The sequence below is a fragment of the Aulonocara stuartgranti genome (assembly GCF_965226115.1).
Source record: "Aulonocara stuartgranti genome assembly, chromosome: 17".
In the NCBI taxonomy this organism is placed as follows: Eukaryota; Metazoa; Chordata; class Actinopteri; order Cichliformes; family Cichlidae; genus Aulonocara; species Aulonocara stuartgranti.
Window position 1 is genome coordinate 16666226 of NC_138953.1, and position 14585 is coordinate 16680810.

Here is a 14585-nt window from a genome sequence, read left to right on the forward strand (position 1 = left end):
CCTAGGAGAAACAATACCTGACTATTAATGAGGAAGAAATGGAAGGAGCAATTGGAAGAACTGTACATTTCAGCCAGTTTATTTAATAATCTAAAGCTCTTAAGAAGGTTTATTACACATTTTATACCCTTGATCGCTATAACCTAATGTCTAATAATTTTGGAAGGGCTATGTTATCAAGAAACAGATCAGTTTTGTGTTTAGATGAGCTCATCTGTGGTGAATATATATTTGTTTTCTGATGAGATGAGAATGAACTTATTTTTCCTCTCATCACAGCTTTTCCTGCCTCCCAGAGACCACATACTGATGTTCCAGGCAGGTCATTATAGTCTAAATATAAAGCCCACTCTTTTTTAAAATATTTAATAATATCTTCATTTATAAGCAATAATGTGTTAAATTTCCAGTTTTTACTTGGCTGAATGACCTACTTATGTATTAGAATTAAAGACAAGGGAGCATGATCCTTGACAGGTATAAGGTGTATTTCAGTGTCTGAAATGTCACTCAACAGTGAGCTGCTGACTAGGAAATAATCCAGACGAGAGTTAGAAAGTAAACTCATGCGAGAAGAAAGTATGTTCCCATGGTTGACGTGTAGAGATCGCCAAAATCCATAATCGCTCAAGTACTGTTTAACTATATTTGTGGATTTTTTTCCACTGACATCTTAATACTTGATACTTTTGAATGTTCCTTTAGTACTCAAAATGCTCTCAGCTCTGCCTCAGCTGCCCTGCAGTAACTTATCTGTGTGTGTCTGTGTGTGCGTTTCTGTCACACTTTTTCAGGGTGTGCAGAAACCCTGCATAGAGGAAATCAAGCATGCCAGGAACGCCATCTTCAACCCTTCCATGTTTGGGTCCTCCCTTGAGGAGGTCATGGCACTCCAGAAGGAGCGATATCCAGACCGCCAATTGCCATGGGTACAGACTCGCCTCTCTGAAGAGGTTCTGTGTCTCAATGGAGACCAAACAGAAGGCATTTTCAGGTGAGTGAGGAAGGGAGCTAATGGGACCAAATAGATGATAGAAGACTGCACAGTATGAAAACAGATGTGAGGGGAAAAAAATGAAACAAAATAAAATTAATGCTTTACAGACATTAAATTCTGTGAAGCATTTAATGACTATTTAATGTGTCATTAGTTAGTGGAACCATGCAAAATCTTACTATAAATAATTTCTTGGTCACATGCTCTTAAAGTACATAAGTCTTGGTCAAAATGTGGAGCTTGTCATGTTGCATCATGTTGCAACCACGTTTGCAACCAGGTTAAGTTTTAAGGGCTGACAAACAGTCAGTTTAAAACTCAAAGGAAAGAAGTGCAAAGTTGGGCAAGTTAATGACATATAATCTTTTAATACATACATTTGGATATCAGATTTCTCTTCTAGCCACAATTGTGTGTCAGTTTTCAACATATTTTTAATGCATTTCAAAAATGATGAAGAAACATTTGTGTTTTTATAAGAGTTGCTACAAGTCTTTGTGAGCAGTTATGTGGTCAGCAGGTTGTGTGTGTTGTATCTGCTTTCTGCATGTCTGAGATGAAGCTCTTGTACATCCTTGTGTTTCTGGTTCTCACACTCTTTATGCAAAACAACTATGTAGCATAAGAAGAGGGCCGGAAGTGTAAATATCCTGTGATATTTGATCTCCAGAGTACCAGGGGACATAGATGAAGTCAATGCCCTCAAGCTGCAAGTGGATCAATGGAAAATCCCTACAGGACTGGAAGACCCACACATTCCTGGTACACATACACACTGTTGAATAGTGCTACTGAACATTGTGTCTCTGCAGCCCAGATATGATCCGCCTGCAGTAGTATGAGATGTTCAAATGACTTTCATTCCTGAATAAGTGCTTTCTTAGAAGTCTCACTTGGTGTCCTCTTCTGTATCTGCAGCCTCTCTGCTGAAACTTTGGTACAGGGAGCTCGAAGAACCGCTTATCCCTCACGAGTTTTATGAGGAGTGTATCACTCACTATGACAACCCAGAAGCAGCTGTCGGTGTGGTGCTGGGCCTGCCACATATCAACAAACTGGTGCTCTGCTATCTCATTCGATTCCTACAGGTAACACAAATATGCACAGGTTAGCACAGCTTGTCTAAGGAGCTGGAAAGAAAGCGAGTGGACTTTTTAACATTTCTTGAACACATTCCACCTCTCATCGAAGAGGCTTCTTAATTTCTAAAACCAAATGGTGGAAAATCCCAGGGATTTAAACCTAGTGGGGACTGTCCCTTAACCTGACTTACTATTAATCATGCACATCTGCCAGTGTGTGAAAAAAGGTATGGGTCATTACACTGGTTTCAGGTGAAACCAGTGTGAGACTTTGCCTCACCCTGTCATGTGACCTGTTGAGATCACCTCATGCAACATGAGTTTAGGCACCTGGGAAGGGATCTCGAGACTGAATTGTAGGGGGCTGACAGCTGATGGCATAAACCACCCACTCTGTTCAAAGGTGGTCTATTTTTCTTCTATGTCAAAACATCAGTCTTCTCCATCCAAAATTTGAACCTTTGCATCATCCCAAGACTGACCTTTTTACTTAGAGCAGGTCATCTGCTAATTGTAAAGTTGGTGGTTCGATCCCAGGCTGCTCCAGTCAAAGTGCCAAATATGCTTGGGTAAGATACTAACCCCAAGTTCTTCTCTGATGCATACATCAGAGTATGAATGTGTGTAAATAGTAGATAGAAAACACTTAGATAGAACAAGCATAGCAAAAAGTGCTTGTATGAATGGGTGAATGAGGCAAGTTGTGTAACAACCAGTCCGTTTACCGTTTACCATTTTCCAGATGTACAGCTGAAGTGGGATTTATAGTCCTGTCCGTCCCGTACACGTTTCGTTCTGGCAGATAGAAGAGAAAGGTGTTTTAAAAGGGTTACAAATATGTACAGTATGGTCCACAAACATAAATGAAGATTTATGAACGCGTGCAGTGATTTGTGTTTAACTTTTGAAGACTCACAAGCATGTGCTTCAATTCAGACTCAAATACAAAGCAATTTGACCACATATGAAACCATTTTAAAAATATGTATGCCCAAACCTGAATAAATACTGGTCATTTATACACAACTTGCCTCAAAAGGGTTGCAAATGTGTACGATATGATCCACAAGCGTAAACTAAGATTTACAAATGGTTATCTGCACAGACATTTGTGCGCACAGAAAGGTTTTTGGATGGTAAAATTATCAGATTTGTAAAGCTGAGCTTGATAAGTTGTGCTTGACGTACCTGGCTGTCTTTGGTTGTGAAGTCTTTCCGTTTTAGTCTGGGCATTAATTGAAAGTAGTAAGTTTTGGTTTGGAGTGTTGGAATTTCTGGAGTTGTCTTTCTTTCTCTTTCGTGTGTTGTGCCAACTGTGCCTTGTCCACAAACCTCTTATGAAATGGGAGAAGGTAGAAGTTTTGTGAGTTCCTGCAGGGTCAGGTTGATCTCACTTTGGAGTGCTCTTCATACTTACTTACTTTGCTCTCTATAAGATCTGCCTCAGCTCTTGTCCCTTGACTGTAGACTCAAGGTGCAATCTCTTGGGAAGCAGTCCGGATTGCATCTCAAGTTAAAGCATGGGTGGTTTCTGTAGTCCATATATTTGAACCCTAACTAGGATTTAAATACCTGGGACTTTATAACTGAAGCGTGAGAGGTGAAACGTCTTCAAGTAATTTAAAGAAGTTGCTTTCTTTCCAAGCTCCTTAGACTCCTTAGACTACTATGACCTGAATAGAGACATGTTAGCACAACTTATACTTCAACCCCACATCCACAAAGGTTTGGATGCTGTGTGAAATAAATAAAAACAGAATGCAATGATTTGCAAATTTTATAAACCCATATTTTATTCACAATAGAACATATAAAATATATCAAATGTTCAAACTTAGACACGTTTTTCACTTTTAATAAAGATATTAGCTAATTGTGAATGTAATGGCAGCAACACACCTCAAGAAGGTTGGCACAGGGGTATGTTATACTAGAAAGGATGAACATTTGCAAGTAATCAAGTTAATCATCAGTATTATGACTGGGTATAAAAAGTACCTTAGAGAGAGAGTATTTCTTAGAAGTAAAGATGGGAGAACTACTGCCTCTGTTGTTGGATCAGCCTTTATTTGTCCTTTCTTCACAATGAAACCAAGCAATGACAAAAGTTCTGCGTGGAACTCGCACTTCTCACCTTTAACGTAGAACTTGTTCCCAAGAAGTTGTTGAAGCACTTGTCAGACAAGGCTTTCATGTTCCTGGACTGACTCTGAGAAGATCAAGATGTCACTGAGATAGGTGAAGGTGAAGTAGTTAAGGAAATCTCACAGAATGCTGTTAACAAGAGCCCCTAAACACAGAAGGGACGCTGCATTACCAGATACTTTTGGAGAAGATTGTTCTCCAAAACCATCAAGCCAACCATCTGGTTCAGAAGACGACAAATGAAACTGGTATTTGTTTTTAAATTGTGATTTTTCTCAGACCAGTGAAATAAATACAGGGATGGAGAGTTTTGTATTTCTTTTCAACCAAAAAGAAACACCAAATGGTGAAGAAGAGGGACGGATGATTCCAGGTGCGAGAGAGTCAGAGATATAAAATTTTAAACATTAAATAAAAAAATATTCATAACCATCTTACTGATGTAACATTATGTCCAGCTACTTTCGGTACCATTGATATGTATTTAGACTCTTTCTCCTCTTGATCTTTCTGAATTAACTTCAGTCATTACTTCCTCCTAACCATCAATGAGTCTTTTAGACCTCATTCCCACAAGACTGCTCAAAGAAGTCCTACCATTAATTATTGTTTCAGTCTTAAATATGATCATATACACTACTGGTAAAAGGTTTCCAGGTTTCTAGGTTTTAATTAAAAAATTATGGAGTTTAATGTCTCATTGCACTCTGAAATGAAAGCATCGTACAAATAAGCAGTTGGAGTTAAAAAAGAAATCAATTTATAAACCAAAATGTTTTTTAAACTTCTGACTCATCAAAGTTGCCACCTTTGGCAGATGTAACAGCTAAAAACACCCGTGGCGTTCTGTCTACAATAGAAATCAAATATTCTTCGGAAGCTTCTTCCCTATCTGTTGTAGAAGTTCCCATAAATGTTGGCAGTTGTAGCGTGCTTTGCTTTCACTCTTCTGTCCAGTTCATCCCAAATCATCTTGATGGGGTTTAAGTCTGGAGGCTGTGCTGGCTGCTCCATGTTTTCAAGCTTACCATCTTGTTCTTTTTTGCTGAGGTAGTTCTGGACTTATGTTCTGGGTTGTCTAAGGAGCTTGGAAAGAAAAGCGTCTGAACTTCTTTAAGTTTCTTGAAGACGTTTCACCTCTCTCATCCGAGAAACTTCTTCACTTCTAACATCTGTGACCTGGAAGTCCCAAGGTCAAAATGGGACACGCCCTCCTTCACAACATCTGTCATCCTACCACCTACCATCCCCACCGTACATGCCCCTCCCTAGTCCTGGTTATGAATAAATAAAGCACCGTGAGGCAACTGTTGTTGTGATTTGCTGCCAAATAAATAAAGTTGAATTGAACTGAACGTGACTGGATATTAAAACAGCATCTGAGAGCGGGTGAGTTATAAAGAAGAATGTATGTAGAGCAGATAAAAGACTGATAATGTTAATGATTCTTAGTGTAAACCTGCAAAGAACTTTGCTATTTCATCATCTACTTTTGAGTATTTGTGTTGCAACAGGTATAATCCAGAAACGGTGTGTTCTGCCTGGGCCCAAGCTTATTTGAGATGGACTGAGTGGAAAACTGTTCTCTAACAACTGTTCTGTGATTGTGGAAATCACTGAGTCAAGAACAACCATTTATAAAGAGTGCACATTTCAAGTTTTTCTGAATGATATATAATGATGTATAACAGTTTTGAGTAACATATCTGATATTTGGTTATCTTAATACCAATCCACACTAAACTGATCTATTACCACTGAAAATGTGTTGTGAATTTTGGCAGAAACTACAACAAAGGAGACTATGGAAAACTATGAATACTATGACATTTTATTTAAAGAATCTGAAAACATTTGGCTTTTAAAATTACAGCAGTTGGTCTCAACAGTTCTGAAAAGCTGAGAACTGTTGTTAAAACAAAAAAGCTGCAGCACAATGGGAGTCACATTTACATAGTGTTGCCAAATTAAATGACCATGATCAGATATGAGCTTTAGAGAAACACAAAACATAATCTTTTTCCAGCACTGTAATATTATGCCTGCCAGATCATCACAGTATGCTTAAGACCTTGAAATGTTATTGCATTTATTAGATAGAGATCTTTCCTTGTGTTTGTCTAGGTATTTGCCCAGCCTGCTAATGTGGCCATCACCAAAATGGATGTGAACAACCTGGCCATGGTTATGGCTCCCAACTGTCTGCGCTGCCAGTCTGATGATCCTAGGGTCATCTTTGAAAATACTCGCAAGGAGATGTCCTTTATCCGGGTGCTCATCCAGCGGCTAGACACCAGTTTCATGGATGGAATCCTATAACCCCCAGCTGCACACAGTCATCCTCCATACTCACTCACTCCTGCTTCCTCCGCACTCCCTTTAACTTGCTCCATCACATTTCAGTACTGTCCAGCACAAGAACATCGAAATACACATTTTATTGCTGCTGGATGCTTAATCTCCAATGTGTTTACTTTCCTAAAAGCATCAGAAAACTGCCTTGATTTGAATATGTCCATTCAGCATTTTCAGATGAAACTGCTATTTTTCTGTTTCTCCAGGCGTAGTTAACACTTGTGTTTTATATTAGCGTTACAAGGTTTTCACATGACAATACAGTGTGTGCCTTCACATACATTTCTACAGTATACACTTAGGGTAGAGGAATAGGAGGGATTTAGGAAAGATCTCAATTCATTAGATTCAAAGGTTCATTTTAGTTCTTGGAGTTCTGACCTCAAAGGTTGACTCCTTGTTGCTTATTACATAATGTTCCTTTGTGTTTTCCTACTTCAGCGTACACCAGTGTCCCAGAGGATTCCACTTTCTGCAATCTTCAGTACTGTCCAAACAGTTATAGAGCAGTAAAAATCATCGGCACAGGGATCGGGTCAAGTTATGGCAGCTGAAAACATTTTGAATTTTTGTTTGCTGCCAGTGAGAACAAAGCTGCTGTTCAAACACACTGCGTGCTGCATTGTGTGTGACTGCAACAATCAAACACAGATCAATTTCATTTTATTTATGTAGCACCAAATCATCAAGGCACTGTATACTGTCAGGTAAAGACCCTACAATGATAGACAGAAATTCCCAACAATCAGGCTACCCCCTAAGAGCAAGCACTTAATGACAGTGGGAAGAAAAATCTCTTTGAGGAGGAAGAACCCTCTGGTAGAAGGAACAGCCATCTGTAGCTGGTTGGGAGTAAAGGGAAAAAACAGAGCTGAGTGAGCGATAACAAAAGACGCTGTGGAAGAAAGACAGGGTTTAATAACAAGTAATAATTAAACATGATTTAAACACCTGTCGTTTTAAAGAAAAAGATAATGTGACAACCTTTCTGACTAATTAGACAATTTGTGAAGAGAGCATGAACACTAGCTCACAGACTCCTTGTTTTTTTGGATGTGACTGCTCTGATCACTATAATTGTTAGTACGTGCTACACATGAGGTCTGAATTGAACAAAACATTTTGTATGCCGCATTATGAAAAAAAGTTGGCTGTTTATGTGGCTCACTGTTGAGAAATGTTAACATAACAAGTTACTTCCAACATGCAGATCTTGAAAAGTCTGGAATTAAAGAACTAAAGGTCAGACCAGGTAAGATGAGTGACAGTACAGGAGAATACTTTTTCAGGAGACAACTATTTCATCTTCTGCAATACTTTATCACAAACTAGACTCTGAATGACGCATAGAAAGCCCTGAATCTGTTTAAAAAGGGTTATTAAAGTGGAGTTTCCACATTTGAACAAAGTGAAAATGGTTAAAAGAAATCTTGCACACTAAAAGCTCAATCTCCTCATATACAGTCCTCTAAAAAAATTAAAGGGATGCTTTTGAATCAGAGTATAGCATCAAGTCAACCAACTTCTGTGACAGTGAGCTGGTCAGATTAAGTAGCAGAGAAGGTTGTATCAATTGTTTTGATGTTACTTCAATTAACATTTCATTAAATCTAGGTGCACTAGAGGAGCGTCTGTGAGAAAAAACCCAAAACAGGAATGGCTTTGCAGGTGAATGACATTTTTTCCCCTCCTTGTCTTTTCTGACTGTTTATATCCACTAGTTTTGCATTTGGTTAAGGTCATTGTCACTATTGGTGACAATGGCAATGCCTGCATCTTTTAGAGGCTGCACAGGTAGTCCAACTCCACCAACATGGCACATCAATACGTGCCATTGCCAGAAAATTTGCCATGTCTGGAGGTTCCAGGAGACAAGTACTTACTCCAGGAGATCCACCAGTAGGACAACTCAAAGCCCTACAAAATGACCTCTAGCAGGCCACTGGTGGGAATGTCTCTGACCAAACAGTCAGAAATAGATTTCATGAGGATGGCTGACGTCCTCTAGTGGGCCCTATGGTCACTGCCTGGCACCAGGGAGTCCGATTGGCATTTGCCATTGAATACCAGAATTTGCAAGTCCACCACTAGCACATGTTACAGATATGAAAGGGTCTGGAGAAGCCATGGAGAACCTGTAATATTGTTCATCATGACCAGTTTGGTGGTGAGTGGTGACTGTCTGCAAATGCATATCCTTGGACGGACACAGGGACCTCTACAGGCTAGGCAACAGAACCCTGACTGCCATTAGGTATCGGGAGGAAAGCCTTGGAACGATTGTCAGACCCTACGCTGGTGGAGTGGGTCCTGGTTTCCTCCCCAGTTGTTGGTGGGTGAAGGATAGAACGCCTCTGGGACATTATGTTTCAGTCCACACAAAACAGGAGCCCATTGATGCTCTGGTCCAGATCTGGACGGAGATCCTCCAGGACACTATCGGTCTTCTCTTTAGGAGCATGCCTCAATGGTGTTAAGGGGGCCATGGGGCCATACAAACTATTAAAATACTGCAGCATTTTGAGTTGCGGCAATGAAATTTCTGCGAAATGGACTAACCTGCTGCATCATTTTTTAAACTCTGATTTCGGGGCATCTTTGAATTCGGCCTTCTATATGTTGACAATTTTTATTTCCCTCAAATGATGTGGCATTCTTCAATTCCTACCATTACCAAGTCCATATTAAAATAAATACCCAACATGACTTTTTTCCCCACTGAGTTGACTTGATGTGGTTTCAAAGTGTACCTTTAATTTTTTTAAGCAGTGTATGGATCACTGTATATTACAGACACTAGGTTCAGTGTCACTACTGATAGCATGAGGCGATTCCACCCTGAGCACACATAAGCTCGACTTCTGGTCTGGTCAGTACATGGATGAGAGCCCACCTGGGATAGCTTGTAGTTGTGGCAGCTGTGTGTCAGGTGGTAGAGTTGTGTCTATCTGAAAGATTGGTGGATACATCTCTGGCTCCTCCTGTGCATGTCTCAAATAATATTGAACACTGAGTTGCCCGGTATCTGACTGAGAGAACTCACATTTGAGAAATTCTGCATTGTGAAACATTTGCATAAATGTCCAGTGCAGAAAAATAAATCTAAATGTGTATATCTTTTTGTATTCTTTCCACTATTCTGAAAGAAGACATACTATGAAACCAAAATAACACAAAAACACTAACGGTAGTGTCTCGCCTTAAGCAGGTATTTGTGTAACTGGGAGAATATTTTAATTCTTCCTGTATCAACGATGGCTATGTTATCACCATACAATTACAGTAAAACTTGTACACAGTTATAGTGCGAGCAAAATAGTAACCTTCAGTGGTTTCTGGTGTGGAAAAAATGTAAATGACCTTGCACTCTGGAAATTTTGATGAAACGCTCATGTCCTTTCACTCTGCCATAGAATTTGGTGCTGTTCAGTTAGTCCCGAGCCATCTATGAGCAACACATCCAGGAAAACAGCTGATAGCAGCACTGCCAATAATGCTGTCAAACACAGCACTGCAGCCCATACCTCTTGACCGGGAAGTGAGAAGTGACAGCTCTTCCATAATACTCCCATCCCAGAGAAAAAGTCCTCATCCACCACCACCTTAGGTCCACTAGTCCTTTCTACACACTGATGACATGTGGATGTGTCTGTCTCCATGCATGTTTGTCCTTCTGTCCATAATTGTTTACAGATTGTAGCCATCTGTACTCTTTGTGCTCTTTGTCTATGAGCAAGTACTGTTGTTACTTGTGTTTGCGATTTGTTTTAATATGTAACAGAATTTCTTTTTTTATTTTTTAACACATTCTTTTATATGATTTAATTTATTTTGTATTTATTTAAGGATATTTGCTTAATGCCTCCCGAAGATGAGCGCTTGTGTTATTGCACAAGTGTGTCTGCGTATCTTTTCACACATGGTGATGTTTGACTGTGAATCTCAATTTGGATGTGTTTCTTTCCATAATACAGCTGAAAGTCATAGTGTCTATACAGCTCACTGACTCAGAAATACACACTCCACATAGATCAAATGTACACTGTCACTGTACATACTATGTAAAAAGAAGTATGTACAGAAAAACAGATAAAAAGGCACCATATGTAATAGAGATTGTTGTGAAAGGACCAGGGTGGGTGAGATTTTTTCAGTTTTATTTAAGTCTAATTAAAGTGTACCTTTTGTTACATTAATCAAAGTGGCAATTTTAACTCATTTCCTCTAACATCCACAGGTTTCTACCTACCACCTGTTAAAAAACAGAAAGTGTTTTAAAGCCCAGAGAAGTCATTTGTCTAGAGAAGGATATTAACTTTTAAGACAGCGGCTGGTGCCTATCCTGGCTCTCACAGGGTGAGAGGCACACCATGGACAGGTCACCATTTGCAGGGCTAGCTGCACAATTTCTAAGTAAAGCTTACTTAAATGTACTGTCAGTCAACTATTAATTCAAGCTAAACATGTTTTGTTTTGTTTTGTTTTTTTAAATAAAAATTCATTTCCCCTTCTTCCAAATAAGGAAGCTTGAGGCATGAGCATGATTGGGGAAACTACCTCTGAATTATGGAAAATATACAGTCACAATAAAAAGACAGTATACCCTCCTTAAATTATAAGGTTTTACATGTCAGGGCATAATAAAAGATTCTGGTCCTTAGCATTTCTTAATTAGTAAAGGGCATCCGAGGGTGTCTAATTCGTTAGATCATTACAATATATGAAATGCATCATAATTTCTGTACGCGCTGTTTTCCATTTTGGCTTATTTTCTGTAAGGTAATAATAATAATAATAACTTTATTTATAAAGCGCTTTCAAACAAAGTGCTGAACAACTATTTGAAACTAAAAAGATAAAAAATAAATAAAAACAATACATAGCAATACAGGTAAAAGACACAATACAAGTTAAAAACAGTAAAAATTTAAAACTGAAAGCCATAGAATTAAGACATGTAAGATAGGGTGAACAAATGTGTCTTCAGCTTAGTTTTAAAAACCGGAAACAGAGCATGCCTGCCTAATATCTTGAGGGAGGGTGTTCCACAGAAACGGGGCACCAAAAGAAAAAGCACGCTCTCCAATAGTCTTTTTTCTGGCTCTAGGAACCTTTAGAAGGCCAGAGTCCTGAGATCGGAGAGCACGGGATGGAACGTAAAGATGTAAAAGGTCGGAGAGGTATGAAGGTGCCAGTCTGTTTAAAGCCTTGTAGGTGAGCAGCAGGACCTTAAAATCTGCTCGAACCTGACAAGGTAGCCAATGAAGAGAGTTCAGTACAGGGCTAATGTGCTCAAATTTCCCAGTTCTTGTTAAAATGCGAGCAGCTGCATTTTGTACCATCTGTAGACCTCTAAAACTTTTCTTTGGTAGCCCAGAAAGAAGAGCATTACAATAATCAATGCGTGAGGACACAAATGCATGGACAAGAACCTCTGCAGTGTCGCTTGACAAAACTTGTCTGATTCTGGCGATGTTTCTCAAATGATAAAAGGCGGTCTTTGTTATCTCTTTTACATGAGACTCGAAAGAGAGCACCATGTCGAACCACACGCCCAAGTTTTTTACCTTGTCCCTACAAAAAAAACAACAACTTGGTAGCAGCTCATCAGCACATTTGACCAACCCTATAAAAGTCTTGGCATTGTGTTAACACAATTGAAAGGAGGAAAGTAATCAGCAATTATCTTAAAGCAACTGGTTGACTGCTGAAGCATCACTGGGCAAGATGGTGAACCCCAAGATGACCAGGATACATCCACCACAGTGTGTGTGAATGTTTGAAAGTGCTTAGGCATGATTTGTCGTAGAAAGTGCTTTGAATGTATTTAAAAAACACTAAGTACCAGCCCATTTGCTCTCTCTCAAAATAACATGGCAGCATTGCCTAGCTTTTAAAAACCGTATCTGAATGCACAGTGCCACACATGGAGACACAACAAACACCAAGGGGTGATCATTGGGTTTGTTGAGCAGTCACTGAGTCTACCATGAACACCTTTATATACCAACTATTTCTTGAGTGAAATGTGAGGTTAAATCTGTCCAACAGCTAAAACTTAGTCAGACTTCAGTTATGCAACAATGAAAATGACCCCAAGCACACCAGTAGGTCAACAACAGACTTTGAAATGCTACAGCATGAAGATGAGAGTTGAATGCCCACAAAGCGCAATGAACGGGGAAAAAATTAACTGACAAAATGTAAAAATTGTGGAGGAATTTTTACTCCACTCTAGTCATACAGAAAATGATTACTTCAAATTATTGCTGATAAAAGCTCTAAAATTATGCAGTCTACCTAATTTTTCTACTCACCGCGTCTGCAGTTTATTTTTTGGGGGGTGAATATATAATTACACAGTGAATGTGTTGTTCATCTGATGTTGCATTTAACTAATTTTAAGAAAACCAGGTAAGAACTACCTGATGTTTTATTCTGTCTTGATATGTAAACCTAAGAACTGACAGAGGGTGTGCTTTATTAATCAGGACTTGTAAACAGGAGTTGACTCAAAGTGCTGTGGTATGTTTAAAATGAAGTGTCTTTGGATCTAGGAAAAAATAGTTTGAAGTATTACAAGACTTTATGTATTATTATTATTATTATTATTATATTACAAAGAATTTCCGAATTTTTCTGTTTCCCAGTAAAGAATTCTCTCATTAATTATGCAACAATATCCAACAGATAAAGTACAGCGAAGTTTTTCAGTCTGAAATAAGACGTGGTGTGTAAACAAACAAACCAAAATCTCAAAATGCACTAATTCATTAAAAACACATTTGTGGTTTGTAATCTACTTGTATGTTTTTTGTCATTGAGAAATGAAAGCATAAGAAACCAGCTTAGCTGAAGTTGTTTCTTGATGACACAGTGAGATGAAGTTCCTCATTCGAGCTCTAAAGACTCCTAACTTATAACAAAACTCAACTAAACCTTTGAGGGGAAAAAAAAACAATTAAAATAGACAGTAAAAGTAGTGAGCTAGTGCTCCCCATCCAGGTCAGATGTCACAACACTGACACTTCTCACATGTGACCAGTGAACTCTTAAATGTTTTTAAGAGTTAAAGTTGTCAGACGTTGAAATCATAGACAAAACTTAAACTTGTTTCCCACGACAGCTATTTTTTGTGTGTATGTATGAACACAACCAAATGTTTGATTTCTTTTGAGACCACTTAGTAGGTGAAAATCCTCACGGAGGACCAGACTCATGTTGTGTGTTTGTATTAAATGGAAAAGATGGTTGTAGATCGACCCAGTAAATCAACCAGTGAGCATGCAGAAGTAGGGTCTTAACTGTCTTGAATTTACAAGACATTAGAAAAACAAGCTGAATTACATTAAATACATGTTTTAGTATTTAGATCTAAAAATCCAATAATAAGAGGAAGCTCGTTTTAATCCATTTTTTCTGACTGCTTTCAGAAAACTGTTTTCTAACAGTTCCTACTAATGAATTTGTGGTCAGTGTAGATGATATAAAACAAAGATGAACAGAAGACTGCTCTCCACTTCAGCTCTCCAGGTTTTCATTTGTATCTAATTGTCCACTGTCACTCACACTCTGTCTTAAAGGAGACTCTGGAAGTGTAACAGATGCTGGTTTAATAAACAATTCATATGGCAAACTAATATGTTGTTGCACAACTCATTATAAAGCAGAACACTCAGTGTTCTATAACCATGCGTCTTTTGAAACGCCCAGAGCAGAGACTGATTTTGGTTCAGACTGTTAGGATCACTGCTTCATATAATCTCTAGCTGAGAGGGACTCATGCTGTATGCTGTCATATGGCTTTTTGGGGATTCATACCAAGTTAGTGACCACAGTCACCCTGCACTGGCAAAAAGAAAAGAACTTTCTAGAAAGTTCTGACTTTATACGTGCATGAAATATTTTATTCTTTCCTAGCTGTCTTCACGTGTTGCTCACGTAGTCTACCATGATGGATTTCCATTCTTCAACTAGCACAACACAGAAAAGGATTCGGATTTAAC

General features: G+C 38.8%; 1 protein-coding gene across 8 annotated transcripts in view; it reads left to right on the forward strand.

Annotated features, from left to right (window-relative positions):
- arhgap39 (Rho GTPase activating protein 39) overlaps nucleotides 1-14176 on the forward strand; it is a 103133-nt gene extending 88957 nt beyond the window's left edge. For 4 of the 8 annotated variants that reach the window (XM_082510283.1, XM_082510282.1, XM_082510284.1 and 1 more), the window contains 4 exons: nucleotides 795-994; nucleotides 1668-1759; nucleotides 1916-2085; nucleotides 6349-14176. In XM_082510283.1, coding sequence (XP_082366409.1) covers nucleotides 795-994; nucleotides 1668-1759; nucleotides 1916-2085; nucleotides 6349-6543 — 657 coding nt within the window. In that variant the 3' untranslated portion in view covers nucleotides 6544-14176. Of the gene's footprint in view, nucleotides 1-279; nucleotides 468-794; nucleotides 995-1667; nucleotides 1760-1915; nucleotides 2086-6348 lie in introns of those variants that run through there. The other 4 variants (XR_014272221.1, XR_014272219.1, XR_014272220.1 and 1 more) reach the window with 4 other exon arrangements.
- The last annotated feature ends 409 nt before the right edge of the window (nucleotides 14177-14585 follow it).